We start from the raw sequence: 18817 nt of genomic DNA on the forward strand, positions 1-18817 counted from the left end.
TGAAAACTATGGAAGCGTGTGAAATCTCTAATTCGTTAAAATTAGTATCAAATATGTTTTTGGGTGTCTTCACTTCATTCCTACCACAAATCACACATACACCTATAAAACAACATAGTCCACAATTGTCGATAAGGAAATAAAATGGAAAGGTATTTGCATGCCTTTTTCAAAATGGAATAAAAGTTAAACACAAATGGAAGCTAACAAAGTCCAAAAAACATGAACGAAGATTCTAGAGAGGTTGACGAGTCTTATAAAGGGGAATCATTGAGAGAATAGATGGTCTACCTTGATCGAAAAAAACTAATTTAACGACAAGAAGAAAACGAGAAAACCCTAGCTTATTAGAAAGGTGAAGCAAGGATGATGTTTGAATACATACGATGGACAAACTTGTACATTCACCTCGGAATGCTTCTCGAAAAGTTGAATTATTTTTTCTTAAAATCAATTTTAAAAAACAAGGCTTTTTGGGGGTAAAAAGAGCAATTTTCCTAAACCTTTACATCACATCCAAACAATGTATGAATGTAACAACAACCAACTCCAAATAGGTAATAACTTTATGAGATTAGGAGTGACCAATTAAGTAAAATAGAAACTAAAATAATGGGTGATCGAGTAGGGTTCAACTCCGTTATTTGAAAAGGGGCCATTGTCGCAATAGGAAAATGAAGAAGTCAGATGTATTTGATCCTACAACAATTGAAGATGTTCTAATTGAGAAGACGAAATGGTGCACAGTGCTTACGATTCCTTCGAGCTACTCAAGGATAATCCTTCCAAAATCGAATCCATTGAATCTTATGGCTCCAAACTTTTAATCGGTTGTTCCGATGGATCCCTTCGTATTTACTCCCCGAATTCCTCCGCTTCCGACCGCTCTTCTTCCTCCGATTTCCACCCCAGGTCGACGGAGCTGCAAAAGGAACCATATGTACTGGAGAAGAACGTGTCCGGGTTCTCCCGGCGATCTTTGGTGTCAATGGAGGTCATTGATTCGAGGGAGCTCCTTTTGACTCTCTCTGAATCAATCGCCTTTCACAAACTTCCCAATTTGGAGACTCTCGCTGTAATTACCAAGGCCAAGGGTGCTAATGCCTATTCCTGGGATGATCGCCGAGGCTTCTTGTGCTTCGCTAGGCAAAAGAGGGTCTGTATTTTCAGACATGACGGTAATTATCTATTCAATCACCGTTTTTTTCTTTTTCTCTTAGTCAGTTCGTATACTTCGAATTTAAATTTGGTTCGATTTAGAAATAGTTTAGCTTAGCTTGGATTCTATTTCGTGGAATAGATGTAACCTGTAGCAGTATCTAGTTATGGAGTCTAAATTCTTGCCCTTTTAATCTTGTTCAGTCACTCGGCAATTTGAAGGAACATTTGCAAAAAATTTTAGTATAAATGTTACCCATCTTCGAGATATGTTATAATTTGCGGCAAGGAATTTAAGATGTTTTTGGCAATGTAGGGGGACGAGGATTCGTGGAGGTTAAGGAGTTTGGCGTCCCTGACACAGTGAAGTCAATGTCTTGGTGTGGAGAAAATATATGTTTAGGAATTAAAAGAGAATACGTGATATTAAATGCTACCAGTGGCGCATTGACTGATGTATTTCCTTCTGGGAGGCTAGCCCCGCCTTTGGTAGTCTCCTTACCTTCTGGAGAACTTCTTCTTGGAAAGGTATGTATCCATCATGTAATTTACTTTTTACATTCTTCTGCTCGTCTGTTTGCTTTTGAAAAAGAACAAAGAGTTTCATTCTAACGCAGAGCATAGAATTAAATCATTGGTAACTATGGAATGTAAATAATCAGTTTAAGGGATGAAACATGAACCATCCCCCCCACTAGCCTGTTGCTTTTTTTGGAAAATTATCTTTTGTTTTTCTTACAGAAAAAGGGATGAAACATGGACATTCATACCCTCTTAGTAGTATGGTTTTGAAGTTGATACTCTAACTTTAAAAATCCCTTGAATTATGGGTTTCTCTTACTCCCTAACGATATGTTGCCATGTCAGCCCCTCACATATAAAGTGTAGGTAGTGTTACTTCATTGTTTGCATTTACTAAAATAAATTTTATTTTTTGAACTCCTTGGTTTAGTTAGTATGCCGAGGGAGAGCTTTGCTAACATGTGGAAGAGAAGAGGAGACGATAAAAATTGTGTAATGTCATAATGACTGTGTAAGCGTCAGTGGAGGTGCATTTGTGAATGGAACTGATATGGGCCAAAAGTACATTCTTTTGTAGTAAACGGATTTCACCGAACATATGAAATTGCAAAGGGGTGAGGAGGCTCAACCCAAATCAAGTAAGATTACAGAAAACTCCTACAATAAATAAGCGTTTAAACCATAGAATGAGAGATAGTGGTCAGTGGAGAGTGAAAGTTTTAGAATTTGGATGTCAGAATAGGTATACTACAGCGCTCTACCAAATGATAGTTGTATATGAGATTATTCATGCATGATTAGGCACTTTATGTAGTAGACAGCTGGACTTTTTTGCCGGTATCTTAATTCTAGACCCGGCAGTTGGCTCATTTTTCAAAATTTGTTCAGTTTAGAAACAAAAACAACAGGCAACATAATATGACAAATTTTTACTTCATTATCTTTCTTTTTTTGGGATAAGAAACAATGGTGTGTACATTCATCAAAAGCACCAACAAAAAACCTAAGGGCAAGGGGTTGAGATTACCCCTTCCAAAGAGTTAGACAAGGAGAGCCTTCCAATGGTTAATAATAATCAAAATTTTATAATGACAAAAGATTACTGTGTAATTTTCTCATCACCAAGAAGCCGTGTGTTGCACCAAAAACAGGAAAAGAAAAGGAGCACTTGTATTCAAACACCCTACTATTTCTTTCTTTCCAAAGACGAAACAATATTGAATACCAGTTGTACTCATTCTCTTTCATGTATAAGTAATGGACACCTTATGTCTCACTTTTAGGATAACATTGGTGTTTTCGTGGACCAAAATGGGAAACTGCTTCAAGAAGGCCGGATTTGTTGGTCGGAGGCTCCTTCTGTCGTTGTCATACAAAATCCTTATGCAGTTGCTTTGTTGCCAAGATATATTGAGGTATTCTTGATCCATTGTAAGCAATTTAAAACACTTCATTGTTGAAATTTCTACACATACTTCCATCATTTAAATTTGCAGATTCGGTCTCTCCGGTCTCCATATGCATTGATACAAACGATTGTCCTTCGAAATGGCCGGCATCTTATTGACAGTAAGCATGCTCTGGTTGTTGGATTAGACAATTCTGCTTATGGCCTCTTTCCTGTTCCTCTTGGTGCACAGGTGATCTTCAGCCCATTTACAAGAGCATGTTAATTGTGGGTGGTTGTAGTTTGGGTTGTCTGTGTTCACATTGTTGATTGTCAAAAGGGAAATATTTACAAAATTAGATTATTTTATGATTTGAATACGAAAGTAATAGTTTCAGTATTTTTGGTACTTCCAATTCCATCTATCCTGTGTTATTAAATAAATTTGAAGGATTATTTGGTTATATGGTTCAAAATCTGGAAACAGCACAAACATACTACAATGTCACATACATGTAAGAAACCGTTTTTTGGGTTGCAGATAGTACAACTAACAGCATCTGGTAACTTCGAGGAAGCGTTGGCTCTGTGCAAGTTGCTTCCACCTGAAGATTCAAGTCTTCGATCTGCAAAGGAGAGTTCAATCCATATCAGGTGGGTTGTCGTACCATGAAACCTACTCCTACTCCTGTGGCTGTGGTTTTTCTTCTTTCCAATTTAGCAGTGCTCATTGTTTGTTAAGCATCACTTAGTATCCATTTAATTATTATCATTCTTATTTTTTGAAAAAATAGGAAGTCATATAATTTTTATTCCAGATATGAAAAGTAGAAACAACTTAGTTTTATCTCCCCAAAAAATCCATTTTTTTTCCACGAGCTTACAGGAGCTCAAATTGATACAAACCGAAACCAATAAAGAATCACAGTCACCACTTATAGACAGAGTATGCAAGTAGAAAGTAAAAGTTAAGTTGTTTCTGCAATGTTCTCTCAATCACCATTCTGAATTCTCTATATTTAACATTAAAACTTCTCTGATTTCTACCTAACCAAATTTCTCGAAATACAGCCATTTACTGCTATAGTTCAGGGGAATTTTGAATTGTCATGGATTGACCTAATGGTCATCAAGGATCAATATAAATAAAAATGGGGTTTAGAGAGTGGGTTCAAGCCATGATGCCATTTATATAGGATTAAATATCCCACAAGTTTCCTGGGCAAGTAGCTTCAACTTCAAGAGAATTTGATCTGTTTAGGGTTTTCTTGTTTCCAACTTTCCAACTAGCCTCAGTCAAGTAGCTTCAACTTCAAGAGACATTATTGTGGCAGTTGGGTGCGGATATCTTACTATTGGTAGAAGAAGATGTTGGACCCCTTGTGAACTCCATCTTCCAATTCTTCTTTTGTGGTTAGGGTGAAGATCACAAATCATCTTCCTTCGCTATTCAAAATTTTTCAAGCCTGCAGTAGCCTGCAGCCATCATCCTCCCTGCATTTGCTCACAGTGAAGATCTTTGGAACATGTTGCATGGGTTGATCACAGTTAATACTAGGAGAATTTTGCAAGACCTTTATTTTCTTTCCAACAACTTCTGTTAGAAATTATTTCAAAATATGTTCTCTCTTATATTTCAGATATGCTCACTATCTTTTTGATAATGGGAGCTATGAAGAGGCAATGGAACACTTTTTGGCATCGCAAGTGGATATAACCTATGTGCTTCCCTTTTATCCTTCAATTGTCCTTCCAAAGACAACTTTGGTTACTGAAACAGAGAAATTGGTGGATTTGGATGATCCTCATCTTTCAAGAGGTTCTTCAGGTTTTTCAGATGACATGGAGTCGCCTGTACACCAGCTACTGGAATCTGATGAGAACACATCATTGGAGTCAAAAAAAGTGAACCATAATACTCTCATGGCTCTAATCAAGTTTTTGCAGAAGAAAAGGCACAGCATTATTGAAAAGGCCACTGCTGAAGGGACAGAAGAGGTAGTTTTAGATGCTGTTGGAGACCGGTATAAGAAATCTTATAAGGTAAAGTCCTGACATATTTGTTTCTTTGCGTCTGTGCTTTGCATCTTTGCCTCTCTCATGTAGTATTGTAGTCTCTTTATTTATCTATTTTTCTGACAGTGACACCATGTTCTTGTATGAGTTTTGATTGTGAAGGATTCCATTTCTTACTCCTGGAAAGTGGTCAACATTCTTTTGAATATAAGATAATTTCAAATGTTTGGATCTTATATTTACGTCATTATCTTTGACTATGATGGATGTTGAGAGAAACAAAGTATGTTGGCCCTATAAACTGGTGATTTAGATAAAATCATCATGAGTAAGATTTGTATGAATATAATATCGATATAGCATGTATATTAGTGCGTGGTGTTATTCATTGCATAGTTAAGTCTTTTACTTCATCGTAAGATTACTCTGTTTATTTTAAGGAACCTTTATACCCCTACAGAACTATCATTTATTTGACTCCAGTGAAGGGAGTAAGAGTATACCAGGGTGGCTGCTCCCAAGCTTCAGTTAAACTATAGTTATTTTGTGTTAACTACCCAAGTATGAATGGGAAAGAGATTCCTTGAAACTACTACTATCTTAGCTTTTGTAGAACATACATACATATGTACAAAATAAATTCGAATTTTTTGGTAGAGAACACCATTTCCCCTTGAGGGAGGAATTGTGGGCTTAGGAAATTATGAAAAGATGCTTGGATTGGCGAGACTCATCGAGGCAATAAGTCCATAAAGTAGTTTCCGCAATGTTAGACCAGATTATAGGAGAATATCCCAATCCCTGGGGTGGTCCTCATCCCTAGGTGTTAGGAATGCAATTAAAGATTAGTAATTAGTTAAGAAAGTTGTCAAGGAGATTGGTTATGATTAGAGAGAGTTGGTTATCAATAGAGAGAGTGGGTAGTGATAAACTTAGGTATTTGGAGAGTGAATTAGAGCTTGGGAGAGATCTCAAGAGGGAGGATTCAAGTAACTCAAGTTACTTTATTGTAGTTTCTTAATGTTATTGTGTATTTTCTGTATTTGGATACCGGACAAACTGGCATTGGAGCATGTTTAACTTGGGAGTATCCATTCTGGCTATGGATTTGGATCGAGATATGCTCAATCTTGTGGTCAAGAATTTGTTGGAGGTATAGAGGGAGATCAAGGATTTAAATCAAAACACTGAAAGGAAGACAAAATTGTGCGGAGAATATTGAGTTAGTGACTGAGGTTGAGGTCAATGGTTGTTACAAGATTTTTGATGTCAAAGGCCCAAAGGAGTCTTGGTGGGGGAAGAGGAAATCAAATGAGGAAGATGTAGTCGAAAAGGGGAAAACATTCAGGGCAAATGGGTGTGTCATCGTTTAAGCTGGGATTGCAAGAATGTGGGCTTGGCCCAGTGCAAAAGAACAAGGGCTGGATATTTTTTAGTAGCGGGTTTGCTGGTATTGTAATGTTCAAATTGGATTTGGGAGTGGGTATTTTGTTTAGTGCTTGCAATTCAATGGTTGTTATACAACCCACACCTTGAGGACGAAATGCATTTGTCAGGCGTCGATAATGTTAGGAATGAAATTAGGGATATTATATGGGTATATTAGTAATTAGTTTGGGAAGTAATTTGGAGGAGTGGCTATAAATTGAGAGACTGGGTAGGGATGAACTTGGGCATTTGGTGAGTGAATTTGGATCGGGTGAGATCTCAAGAGGGTTGGTGCTAGCACCTCGAATTACTTGTTATATTGCAGTTTCTTCATTGAAATTGCACTGCCGCCATCTTGGAGAGACAGTCCATAAATAAAGTTTTCACCCTTTTTTAGAACATTCGCCCTGCAAATCACCTAACTAGACTCCCTTTCAGTACATCAAATAAAATTGGACAAATAAACTTGCTAGAAAATGTGGGTAGGATGACCCTTTCAGTACATCAAATAAAATTGGACAAATAAACTTGCTAGAAAATGTGGGTAGGATGGATTTGTTGGTTGTCCTAGAAGGTTAGAAATGCTTGAAAAACAATTTTGAATAGGAATCTCCTGCATTTACCAACTGCCAGAAAAATTAATTATTTCTCTTACGTAAGACACAGGAAAGGTTTGCCGTTCAGGGATCTCCTTTTGATTAAGATGCCTCCTAAAGCCCAAGTTCCATCTGTTGTTGACTGCACCTACAATTTTCCACGAAATTGTTTTGAGATCCAGTTTGATCAAAGAGCTTAGAGAAGTTAGAGAAGGAAACATTCAGGGTAGAGGTTTCTGATAGAAATCTGACCTCCTTAAGATGGGGGTCGCACTCTGCCATGAAGGTAATCATTCAAATCCAGTTTCCAAGTTGTACAAGACCCGAACTCCATGATAGGTTTCGTTTAAGCCACCAATACTTTTCACATATAACTGTAGAAATAAGGGGAAGTTGGCACGTGAAATGAAGGAGGGAAATGCAGAATATAGGTGAACTGAATGGTGGGCCCAGCAGTTAGGATTGGGGGGAGTTTTAACAGGGAAGATTCAGAGAGAAAGGGGAGGATTTTGTGGAGGAAAAACAAGACTATCTCACTCCTTGAAAGATAGGAGTAGTAGTATCAGGTTCCACTGTTCTGATTTATTTTTTATATAATTATGTTTCTGTTTTGGTCTTGTTTTCCTTGCTTGTTGAAAGTCTTGTGTTCTGGTTAGGGAAGGATTGCTATCCTAGTAGTGTTCTTTGATTTTCTTTTTTAATTTCCTATTGTAATTAAGTTTAAATATCAATAAAGTAGAATCACCATACTGGTGTTCTATCAGGTTCCAACTTTATTGGCAGTAGAACATTCGAAAAGGGGATCATCGGCACAATTCCCCCCAAAATATTACTCACAATGAGTTGGGGTAACTTGGAAGGAACCAGTACATCTTTGTCTGTAGTGATTGACATGTTTAATAAAGTCCATATTGATTACTCAATTTTTTTAATCAATTGATCATAAATTATCTTTCGTCTACAGGGACGAGGGAATATTCCCATCAGCTCTGGTGCTAGGGAGATGGCAGCTATACTGGATACAGCATTACTTCAAGCTCTGCTTTTTACTGGACAATCATTTGCGGCCTTGGAATTATTGAAAGGCCTGAATTATTGTGACGTAAAAATATGTGAAGAGATCCTTCAGAAAAATAAACATTATTCGGCTCTGTTAGAGTTGTATAGGTGCAATTCTATGCATCGTGAAGCTCTAAAACTTCTGCATCAATTAGTAGAAGAGTCAAAAGCCAACGAGTCTCAAACTGAACTCCAAAAGTTCAAACCTGAAATGATCATTGACTATCTTAAGGTAAGTTTTCACAACCACTTGAAGAAGAAACTTACTCTTGATGGATTTTTTTGTGTTCACTGCATGATAACTGTAATGGCTGGCTTTAGACTGTAGATTATTTAAATGTTTTCAGGATAGGATATGGCTTGATAAGATTTAATCAATTTTATTTGTTAACAAAGCACAAGACAAGAGGAGATTTGAGTGCTTCCACACTTTTCAGAATTGCCAAAAAGATAATACCCAGCCCCCCTCACTACTCTTTTGCTACATAACCTTTCCCATAACAAACTCTTCCTTTGGATTGCTTAGTTGGAGCATAATCCTCATATTTTTTAGGATAAAGCCATTGAATTCAACTCTTTTCTTAACATTTAACTTCTCTTGGTGTAAAGTATTCTTTTATTTCTGTGATTATAGTCTCTCTTCTTCCATTGTTTAATAGAAATATTTATTTTTTGTAATTCCTTTGGTACATAGCTGGCCTTCTTTTGTAATTTCTTCTCATCAAGGAGCTCATGTTTTCTTCACAAAGAAATAAATAAAAAACCTTCCCTCCACCCTTTGTGACTGTAGCCCTTCTAACTAGCCAAAAACTATCAGGCCCATTAAACACATTACTCCTAGCTTATGGGTTTTCCACCATTTACCCATTTCAGGTGTACACTTTAGTGACATAGAATAATATCATTTGATTAATAATTTTAAATTTAAGGTTCCAGTTGTGAGCCTCTGGTGCGACAGTGATTTCATATCTAATATGGGTACGGTAAGGGTATCGACATCCAAATGAAAATTAGCAAATGTTTTGCTTCCTTTTTTTTCTTGGGGGGGGGGTTGTTTTTAATCTCATAAGCTCAAGAACTTAAATTATTCTATAGTTTTGACATAATTTTTCATACAGCCTCTTTGTGGAACTGATCCCATGCTGGTCCTGGAATTCTCGATGACCGTTCTTGAAAGCTGTCCCACGCAAACTATTGAGCTCTTTCTTTCAGGGAATATTCCAGCAGACTTGGTTAATTCCTATTTGAAGCAACATGCTCCAAACTTGCAGGCAACATATTTGGAACTTATGCTTGCAATGAACGAGAGTTCAATTTCTGGAAATCTCCAAAATGAAATGGTAAATGCATACAGAGGCATAGAACCTGCTTTGCTGAGTTTGATAGGGCTCTATTTCATGTCCTTTTACATGACATTTACTTATTTTTCATGATATAAGAATTTCCACAATAGTATGTGCAAACTACCCTAGCTGAATTTTTTGTACTTACTGTTGATTTGGACTGATCATGGTGTCCTTTCATTAATTCCAAATGGTACTGATCAATAAAACTACTTCTTGCAGCTTCAAATATATCTTTCGGAAGTTCTTGAGTGGTATGCAGATTTAAGTGCTCAAAACAAATGGGATGAAAAAATTTACTCCTCCACAAGAAAGAAGTTGTTGTCTGCTTTGGAGTCAATCTCAGGGTATCAGCCGGAGGTTCTATTAAAACGCCTTCCTTCAGATGCATTATCTGAAGAACGAGCAATTTTATTGGGGAAGATGAACCAGCATGAGCTTGCCTTATCTCTCTACGTTCATAAGGTAACCTTTGACTGTTTGAACTAGATTTGCACCGTCAACCTTCTCTTTGTTTCAGTTGACAACAGTTGCCACTAGCTTCCATTTTTATACTAATTCAAAGCAATGAAGTATTTTTCTTCATTTCTTGTAGATTCATGTTCCTGAGTTGGCACTATCCTACTGTGACCGGGTTTATGAATCTGTAGCTAACCAGCAACCAACAAAATCTTCTGGCAATATATACCTGACTCTTTTACAAATATACCTTAATCCCCGCAGAACAACAAAAAATTTTGAGAAGAGAATTACAAACTTAACATCTCCTCAAAATATGGGGACTCCAAAACTTGGGTCAGGTCCTTCATTCAAGGTTAAAGGAGGTCGTTCAGCTAAGAAAATTGCTGCAATAGAAGGTGCAGAAGACACAAAAGTTAGTCTTAGTAACACTGACAGTAGCAGGAGTGATGGTGACACTGATGAACCTGGCGAAGAAGGAAGCTCTTCAATTATGCTTGATGAAGCTCTGAATCTGTTGAGCCAAAGGTGGGACAGAATTAATGGAGCACAGGCACTCAAACTTTTACCTAAGGAAACAAAGTTACAGGTAATCGCTATTTTCATTAGACGTCTTAAAATAAAGATTGATAGAAAACACTAGAACTCACCCCATGCTTATGCGTGCACTCCTAAATTATCTAATCTTGTCTCAAATTATCTTTGGATGTTCCTGTCTCTGATTTAAATCGAACCATTTAAGCCTTCTTTAATATCTAGACTATAGACTATAGACTGTAGATGTAGATTGTTAGTATTTTTTCCTAAACTTCATACAAAGTTTTGAATAATTTGAATTAATTAAATAGCAAAAATGTAATTGATTGAAACTAAAAGATCTAATAGAGATCCAAATTCTCTCCTTGAACTTATATATGCATATAGATATCTTGTATAGATAGTTATGCTTGTAAATCTCTTTCTAGTTTCATCACTAGCATCTTCTTTAATCCTAAAATGCAGAACTTGCTACAATTTATTGGACCACTTTTAAGGAAATCCAGTGAGGCGTATAGGAACTCTTCAGTGATAAAGAGTTTGCGACAAAGTGAAAACTTACAGGTATGCACTGAACAAAAATCAAAATAAGTTCATAAGTGATTCCATTGCAAATCACAATTTTTATTCCACATTGGATTTCTTGATTTCATCATTTGTCTGTCCTTGCATTATTTGATTGACTTACTACCCTCCAAATCATATGGTGATCCATTGAATTTGATCGCAACCTTATTGTAACATGGTATATGCTTTTATTTTGAAGTTGGGAAGATATTAGCCTCAACTTCTTATTGTCATTCACATGGTGATCTATTAACCATTTTACTAAGTGACATGACATTATTGTCAGCATCAGCCAAACTAAATCAAGTTTCTTCCTCACAACTCGTAACTCGTCTGCTGAATTGTCTTCATCCTTACACTATTTGAGCTTCATTATAATAAATATCTGAGATTGATCTATTCTTATGATACTTGCATGTGAAACCACGATATCATCTCATATACTATGATTATTTTGATGTGGAACAGGTGAGAGACGAGCTCTATAACCAACGGAAACCTGCTATAAAAATAACCAGTGATAGCATGTGCTCTCTCTGCAAGAAGAAAATAGGGACGAGCGTTTTCGCTGTCTATCCAAATGGGAAAACACTTGTGCACTTCGTATGCTTTAGAGACTCACAGAACATGAAGGCTGTGTCTAAGGATTCACCCATAAGAAGGCGTACATAATAATCGATATGAGTGATGGCTTCTCCATTTTTAGGTTTCAAACACAAAATTGAAAGGCTTTTAACAGGGAAAAGAAAACTAACAAACTCAGGTGTCAAGGGAAGTCTTGTCTTTTTCATGACAAGGGATGGGGAAAACATGGAAACTCCCTGAAGGGGTGTTTTTTTCTTGTGTCATTCATTGGATTGGCTTTTTGGGTGTATTTATTTAAATATAGTTTTTTTTTTGTTTTTCAATTGGGTGAAATATGTGAGGTTTGTATCTATATGAGGGTTATGATTACTACCTTTTATATGTATATCTATTTTGCTTGTAAAATATTGCAAGTTCAGCATGAATGAAAAAGCGAAAGGATCCTCATTGATAATGTGATAAAATCAAGTAATTCTTTATTTGCTGTTTTTTCCTTCTTCTTGTAATGCTTTGGAAAAGGCAAAATGGAACCAAAAGGAATCATTAAAAGAATAAAATTTGTATAAATAAAAAAACTAAAATTATGGATAAAGTCAAGAGGAAAGATCATGTAGCTCTTCATGCTTTGGGTTTTATTTTAGTTTTGTACCTTTTTTTCTGAATTTTAGTGGGTATTTTCAAGGGATAGTTGCAAATTTAGCAATTATATTCAAAATAATTAATTATCTAGCAACATTTTAAAAAAATTGCAAACATAGCAAAATCTGTCAAAATATATCAATGATAGGAGTCTATCAACGATAAACCATAAGAGTCTATCAACGATAGAAGTGTATCACTGATAGATTTTGCTATATTTGCAATTTTTTTAAAATATTGCTACATACTTAATAATTATTCTAAAAATTGCTACCTATTATAATTACCCTATTTTCAATAAACTTTGAGCTTAATTTCTTAATAAATCTTAAATTTGTTTTTTCTTTTCAAATTTTTATTACAATATCTAAGACGGTGAAATCGAGTATCTGGATTTGAAGTTTCCAGTAAGTTGAATTATGTCCATCTTAACTTAAAATTTAAATTTAATCCTTCGATATGTGTTTGTAATAAAGTTTATTACAATAATTTTAAGAAAAGAAAAGATTGTTTTTTTCTTTACAACTTACAAAGAGATTGTCAATAGAGATTATTAATAGTAAAGAAATTTATGATAATAGGATTTATGTCACTATATTTTTTAAATTGACAAAGTAATAAAATTAAAAGGGGATAACTCTCTGATATCCCTTTGATAGCCATATAATATGTTTAATTAATTGTCGTAGTTGTCATATTCACGATATCAAAAAATGGATGTTATATTCTGTTTTTTTCTAAATTTTGTTGTGGATGCAGTTTCCTTATAAAAATGATAATTATCTAATATAACAAATGTATTAATGTTTACGATTCTGGTTCATTATATAAAATCTTAAGATTTCTTGAAATTATATGAATGAAAATTGAATATTTGAAATTTGAAGATATACAACTTGATTTTAAATATATGTTTTACCTCCTCTTTGGATATTTTTAGATATTTTTAGTCCTTTAAATTTAGAACATTATAAAAAATAGAACATTTAACCAAATATTCACACTCTATAGAAAAAATGTAATAAATTTTGTCCTTCTACCGATTTTGTTATATAAAGTTTAGTTTGTCAAATTCTTCTATTTTAAAAAAATTCCTTAATTTTCTTATTGCTTTCAATTTTATTTATTTATTTATTTTTCTAAATTTAAATAATGGTTAATTAATACTAGTTTGTTGATAAACCTACATGGAAAAAATTTAGATGAGGAAGTAAGCTTCAAAAGTAGAGTTTTTCATTATTCTAAAAAATTTAAAATACATACCCTTCTTTTTTTTTAGAAAAAAAGTGCAAATTACACTTTTAGTGATGTTTAAAGAAAAAAGAAAAACTTGGAAGACATTTCATCTACTTGTTTTCCTCTATTTTTCTCAGCCTATTCAGAAAGAATGACATAAGACTTGTTCTTGCTACTTCCCCTAATATATTTTTTTCAAAACAACAATTTTATTAGCTTGGTTTTATATACAACTAAGTAAAAGTAGCTGTAAATCATTATTAAGCAATTTAAATTAAAATTTTGGTTTATAATTAAATTGATAGGATTATTATCCTAAAATTTTATTAATATAAATTTCAAAATTTAGTAATATATATAGATCGATATTTTATTAAAAAATAAATAAACAAAATTTTAGAAATTTATAAATAATAGATATTAATTTTGATAAAAATTGATAAATTTTAAAATTTTACTGTAACTTTTTAATAATATATATATATATAAAGACAATAATTTTGATGTGTCCAAGAGGATGAAATAAAATATTGGCAACTTGTTTCTGAAAATAAGATGATGAATTAAATTAAACTTAGAAACACAAGTTGGCTAAGATTTTCTTTTATCCTCTTGGACACATCAAAATTATTGTCTTCTTACATTGGTTCTCTTTCTTTCGTTTTTTTAATATCTCGTAGTTGGTCTCGATCTCTTCTATTTATTTTTAAATTACACAAAATAATTACCAGTTTAGTTGTCGATTTTAATTATGTCTCTAAATTTTGAAAAAGAAAATACTTCACTCTTAAAATAAAATAGAGATGTAATAATCAATGTGTAAGAAATTAAAACTATCTCCCTGCTTAATTGGGAGTGTCAATAACACGAAATTTTTGGGCTGACTTTATGTCTTGTAACTTACGATAAGAATGAGTGGAGTGACATGGACTTCTATTTCTAAATCGTCGAAAGAGATATTCTTTAAAATCTAGAGAAGTTTGTAATTATTACGCGACAAATTTAAGAGTTTTTAAATAACATGTGTTGTTCCGAGTATTTGGTGACAACGACAATATATATTAGTGTTTCAATTGAAAAGCTTATATCGATCGAGTATTTCGTTGGCTTGAAGCTTGGCGAGAAAGCTAAGTCGTGATAACAACTTATTCCTCTTCTTCTGGTGGGTTACGTTGTATCCTTGAAAGATCATTTGGGGTGAAAATTCTTGAAGTAATGAAAATTTCAAATAATTTGGATGCTCTGGTGGGGATATAAACAGGAATATATTTTGGTTGAATAGGCACATGGACATTATATTGTTTGGAATATATTTTGGTTGAATAGACATGGACATTATATTGTTTTCTTTCCATTATTTGAAAGAAGGCATCAAAGAATAAGCTTTTGGTTTTCTTCTTTTCCTTTACCCTCAGCAGGTTCTAGTGATATAATTCTTTTAATTAGTTTCTTGTCTTTTGATAAGAAATCAAACTCTCGGCATATCTCTACACAAATAGTATGATATTGATCGTTTTGGGTATAAATTCCTGTGACTTTACTTCTAGTATATTATAAGTTCTTGTGACTTTACTTCTAGTATACTATCTAAAAATAGAGGTATTAATTGTATACCTATGATCACTTTATCTTCTAATCAACGTGAGATTTTGTATGCACTTCTAATCACGACTTTGTGTTTCCTAAAAAAACGTGCATATAAATAAATTTTAAAAATATAAAGGTTTTAAAATGAAATAAAAGATCACAACAATGTTTTTTAAGTTATTGAAATGGTAGAGACAATTAATAAGGGAATAATTCGTATCAATGGTTTAAATTTTTGTATATAGTTTTGTAAATAGTATCATTATGTGATCTTTTTATTCTAAACATAAATTGTTGTGTCAAGTTTCATCTAAAAACAAAAATAAAATTTCCACTCTTCTAATTAGTAATACATTTATAATTCTAAAGTTCCATATTATAAGAAAATGAAATTTTTGTTTTAGTCTTGGCGGGTATAATTGAAACTTATCCTAAAGTTGTTCAAAGTATTGTATAATTTAACTTTTCTCTTTTCAGTTTGACAACTTTGAAAGCGTTGATAATACATCTTTAACATTTTAAACCATGTTTCTTAATTATACTTCTATCTTTTTTCACAAGAAAGCATTGCTACATTACAATATGACCAATAACCATAAAAAAAAAAAAAAAAAAAAAAAACAAGCAACCACCAAAGAAAAACATAAACAACCCAAACCAAAGAAACCAGAAATACAGAAATTAAGAAATCTAAGATTGGAAAAGCTAAGTTTTGGGAAGGTTAGTAAAAATATTTAATATAATTTACAAAAATGATATGAAATTTTATCCGACATTATTAAACCAAAGAAGCCAAAGAAAGAAGAAAAATCACTCTAAAACATTACTCCCACTACCACATATATATACTTTTTGACAAGCAATGAAACAGTGAAATATAATTCACGAGACAATATATATATATATATATATATATATATATATATATATATATATATATATATATATATATATATATATATATATATATATATATATATATATTTCCTTAACAACCAAACAATTTCACAACACGAGCAAAGTTGTGGTACGACGAGCCACCTTCTGCCAACGCTTTCTCAGCACTCCTTTGAAGTTCCTTAGCCTTTGCTCTAATGGCTTTCCCTTCATCATCTTCCTCCACCATTATCTTCCTTACCATCGCCGCGATCTCTTCCCTTTCAATCAATGCCTTCGTTGGCAGCTCCTTTGACCGGACAGCCACTCCGATCTCCTCAGCTAGCATTGTGGCATTCAGTCGTTGCTCCGCGTACAATGGCCACACCACCATTGGTACTCCGTTCGTAATCCCTTCCAACGCCGAGTTCCATCCGCTGTGCGTGAAAAAACCTCCCACCGCTGGACTCCCCAGCACTGCCGTCTGGTCCGCCCACATTGATACCACGAACCCCACCTCGCTCGTGCGTTCCAAAAATCCCTCTGGCAAAAACTTCGCCGATGATTGCTCCTCACTCCCGTCCCCCGTCGTAAAGTACGCACCGTCCGACCTTACCTATAATATTACAAAACCTTAATTTAAATATTTGAGAGTATTAAATTTAAATACACTCTAATGTTCAAAATAGTATTTTAACTAATACTTTTTAAAAATAAAATCACAAAAAACTCTAAAATCAAGATTTATTTAATTACACGAATTACATAAATTAGAGGTCAATTATCAAACTATACTATACTTCGTTATATATCCTTTTAAACTCTAAACTAATAAAGGTATAATTTAAACTTGAATTTTTATAGGTTTGATTTATAGATTTTATCAATTTTCAAATACTCTACTTTGATCAATTTAAAAAATTTAAAACTTAAATTAATATATTTATGAATTAAATTAGTATATTTATAAAAGTTTATAATTTAAATTAAAATAATTATTAATTCAAAGTCCAAAGGGATATAATTATTAGTTTAAGCTTTAAATTTATACAACTTCAAATTTGTAGGATATAAAATGATTTTTTTCCGTAAATTAAAATGGAACAAAAGTTAAAAAGATATATGGTTAATTAATTCAAACCCATCACGTGGAAGTGAGAATAAAATATCAAAATTAGACGAACCTAGACCTAGCCACACCAATTCATATCCCTACTTTTTTACCAAGTCAAAGATAAAAACAAAACTACGTAGCTTTTGATCCCACCTTTTCACTTCTTTCAAACTAACCATTTCATTTTCTTTTTTTAAAAATAGTTCGTTAAGTTGCACAAAATAGATGTAACATTTTTTTCGATTATGTCCATATCTGTGCAATTCAGATATGTTCCAACCACAAATTTATATGTGATAAAATTTGTTTTTATGATAAAAATAATTTATTTTATTCAAACATTTTCCTTTTGTAGTTAAAATTTGCAATCAAAGAAGAGATAAATGTGCAATATTTCTCAAATAATAATTTAACTTTTAAAAAAATAAATAATTAATAAAAAAAATACTTTAAACAACAAAATTACTTAAATATTGTAAAATTATATGGATAGATTATTATATTTGTCTGACAAGTGATATTTTATTATATTTTGCAAACAACTATATTTTTAAAAATAACCCATAATTAAACATGATTTGTTAGTTAATTATATTTTACCTTTGGGGCGCGTACCACCCAAACAAATCTCTGCTTACTCATCTCCAAACCGTGAGCCACTTCTGTCATTTGCTCAAACGACAGCGTTCCACCGCTACCAAACGACACGTAGATCACCGACTCACTGGGTTGCTTACTCAACCAGTTAAACAACTCACTCGAACCGCCTTTCTTCGAACCGGGCTGCCTCACGATTGGTCCAATAGAGTAAACCGGCGGTGAGATTTTACCCAACAGATACCGGTCGTTTAAAGACGCGAGCGTGCGGTGTTGCAACTCATCCCACGTGTTAACCAAAACGCCGTCGCTCGATGCTATCCCCATCCCCAATTTCAATATTTCGGAATACTGTAGTTCGGTCCGGTCCAGAAGCGGGTCGATAACGTCGCATGGACGAACCGGTTCGCATCCTGGGATTTGAAGCGGTTCTTTCTGGTCCACGTACTGCCCAACGATCTCCCTGTCCCACACCTGGGCGTAAACCATGACGGCTAAGAACCATGCATTAGAGGCAACGAACGTATATTTCGCCATGTCGAACTCGTCGGCGACGGCGAAGGATTCGACGGCGAAGATGTCGGCAATGAGGACGGAGGGAGGGGAGGTCATGGCGGAGACCGCGGAGCGGAATATTGGGACATGGCGGCGCATGGTGATGGCGAGGCGGCCGACAATGGAAGATTCAGTGACATCAGACATGTCGGCGGGAGGAAGTTCGACGACGGTGAAGAGACCGGCTGCTTGGGCGGTGGCGATGACTTTGTTTTCGGCGGAGGAGGAGTGGGAGGGGACGATGAAAACAGTGACGGTGAGACGGTGGTGCGTGGAGAGGCGCGTGGCGAGCTCGAGTGCGGGAAAAAGATGGCCCATTCCGGGGCTGGAAATAAGAGCAACGTGAGCTGCGGATTCCATGGAGAGAGGAAGAACTGAGAAATGAGTAATAATTAGAAGCAAGAGGCTATGGGTGTGACTTTGTTGTATATTCACTGTCTATGAATATATGGTATATATATAGCCTTGGGCGATGTCCAAGCCTGCGATGATTGAGGCTAAATCGAATAAAAAAATTACTTAGACGCAATTGGAAAAAAAAAATTGTTATGAAATT

The 18817-nt window shown here is 34.4% G+C and overlaps 2 protein-coding genes across 2 annotated transcripts; one reads left to right on the forward strand and one right to left on the reverse strand.

Moving 5' to 3' along the window:
- Positions 1-529: 529 nt before the first annotated feature.
- Positions 530-12136, forward strand: LOC103494389 (vacuolar sorting protein 39). Its single transcript, XM_008455523.3, has 12 exons — positions 530-1178; positions 1475-1686; positions 2964-3095; positions 3177-3320; positions 3609-3721; positions 4708-5110; positions 8072-8398; positions 9285-9506; positions 9732-9974; positions 10105-10557; positions 10971-11069; positions 11541-12136. The coding sequence occupies exons 1-12, from the start codon at positions 737-739 to the stop codon at positions 11742-11744; spliced, it is 2994 nt and encodes a 997-aa protein (XP_008453745.1). The 5' UTR covers positions 530-736; the 3' UTR covers positions 11745-12136.
- Positions 12137-15840: 3704 nt separating this feature from the next.
- Positions 15841-18699, reverse strand: LOC103494390 (anthocyanidin 3-O-glucosyltransferase 5). The gene is made up of 2 exons (XM_008455524.3): positions 17710-18699; positions 15841-16611 (listed from the first exon to the last, which is right to left on the reverse strand). Exons 1-2 carry the CDS (start codon positions 18619-18621, stop codon positions 16108-16110), a joined length of 1416 nt encoding a protein of 471 aa, XP_008453746.2. The 5' UTR covers positions 18622-18699; the 3' UTR covers positions 15841-16107.
- Between the last annotated feature and the right edge of the window lie 118 nt (positions 18700-18817).

Source organism: Cucumis melo, chromosome 7 (genome assembly GCF_025177605.1).
Source record: "Cucumis melo cultivar AY chromosome 7, USDA_Cmelo_AY_1.0, whole genome shotgun sequence".
In the NCBI taxonomy this organism is placed as follows: Eukaryota; Viridiplantae; Streptophyta; class Magnoliopsida; order Cucurbitales; family Cucurbitaceae; genus Cucumis; species Cucumis melo.

What these genes read in the sequence shown, in the direction of transcription:
- LOC103494390 (XM_008455524.3), bottom strand. Translation starts at nt 18,621, where the DNA reads ATGGAATCCGCAGCTCACGTTGCTCTTATTTCCAGCCCCGGAATGGGC. An exon ending in GGGTGGTACGCGCCCCAAAG is followed by an intron (nt 16,612 to 17,709) that starts GTAAAATATAAT and finishes GTAATATTATAG; the next exon opens with GTAAGGTCGGACGGTGCGTA.
- LOC103494389 (XM_008455523.3), top strand. Translation starts at nt 737, where the DNA reads ATGGTGCACAGTGCTTACGATTCCTTCGAGCTACTCAAGGATAATCCT. An exon ending in GAGAACTTCTTCTTGGAAAG is followed by an intron (nt 1,687 to 2,963) that starts GTATGTATCCAT and finishes TCTCACTTTTAG; the next exon opens with GATAACATTGGTGTTTTCGT. An exon ending in GAAATCTCCAAAATGAAATG is followed by an intron (nt 9,507 to 9,731) that starts GTAAATGCATAC and finishes TACTTCTTGCAG; the next exon opens with CTTCAAATATATCTTTCGGA.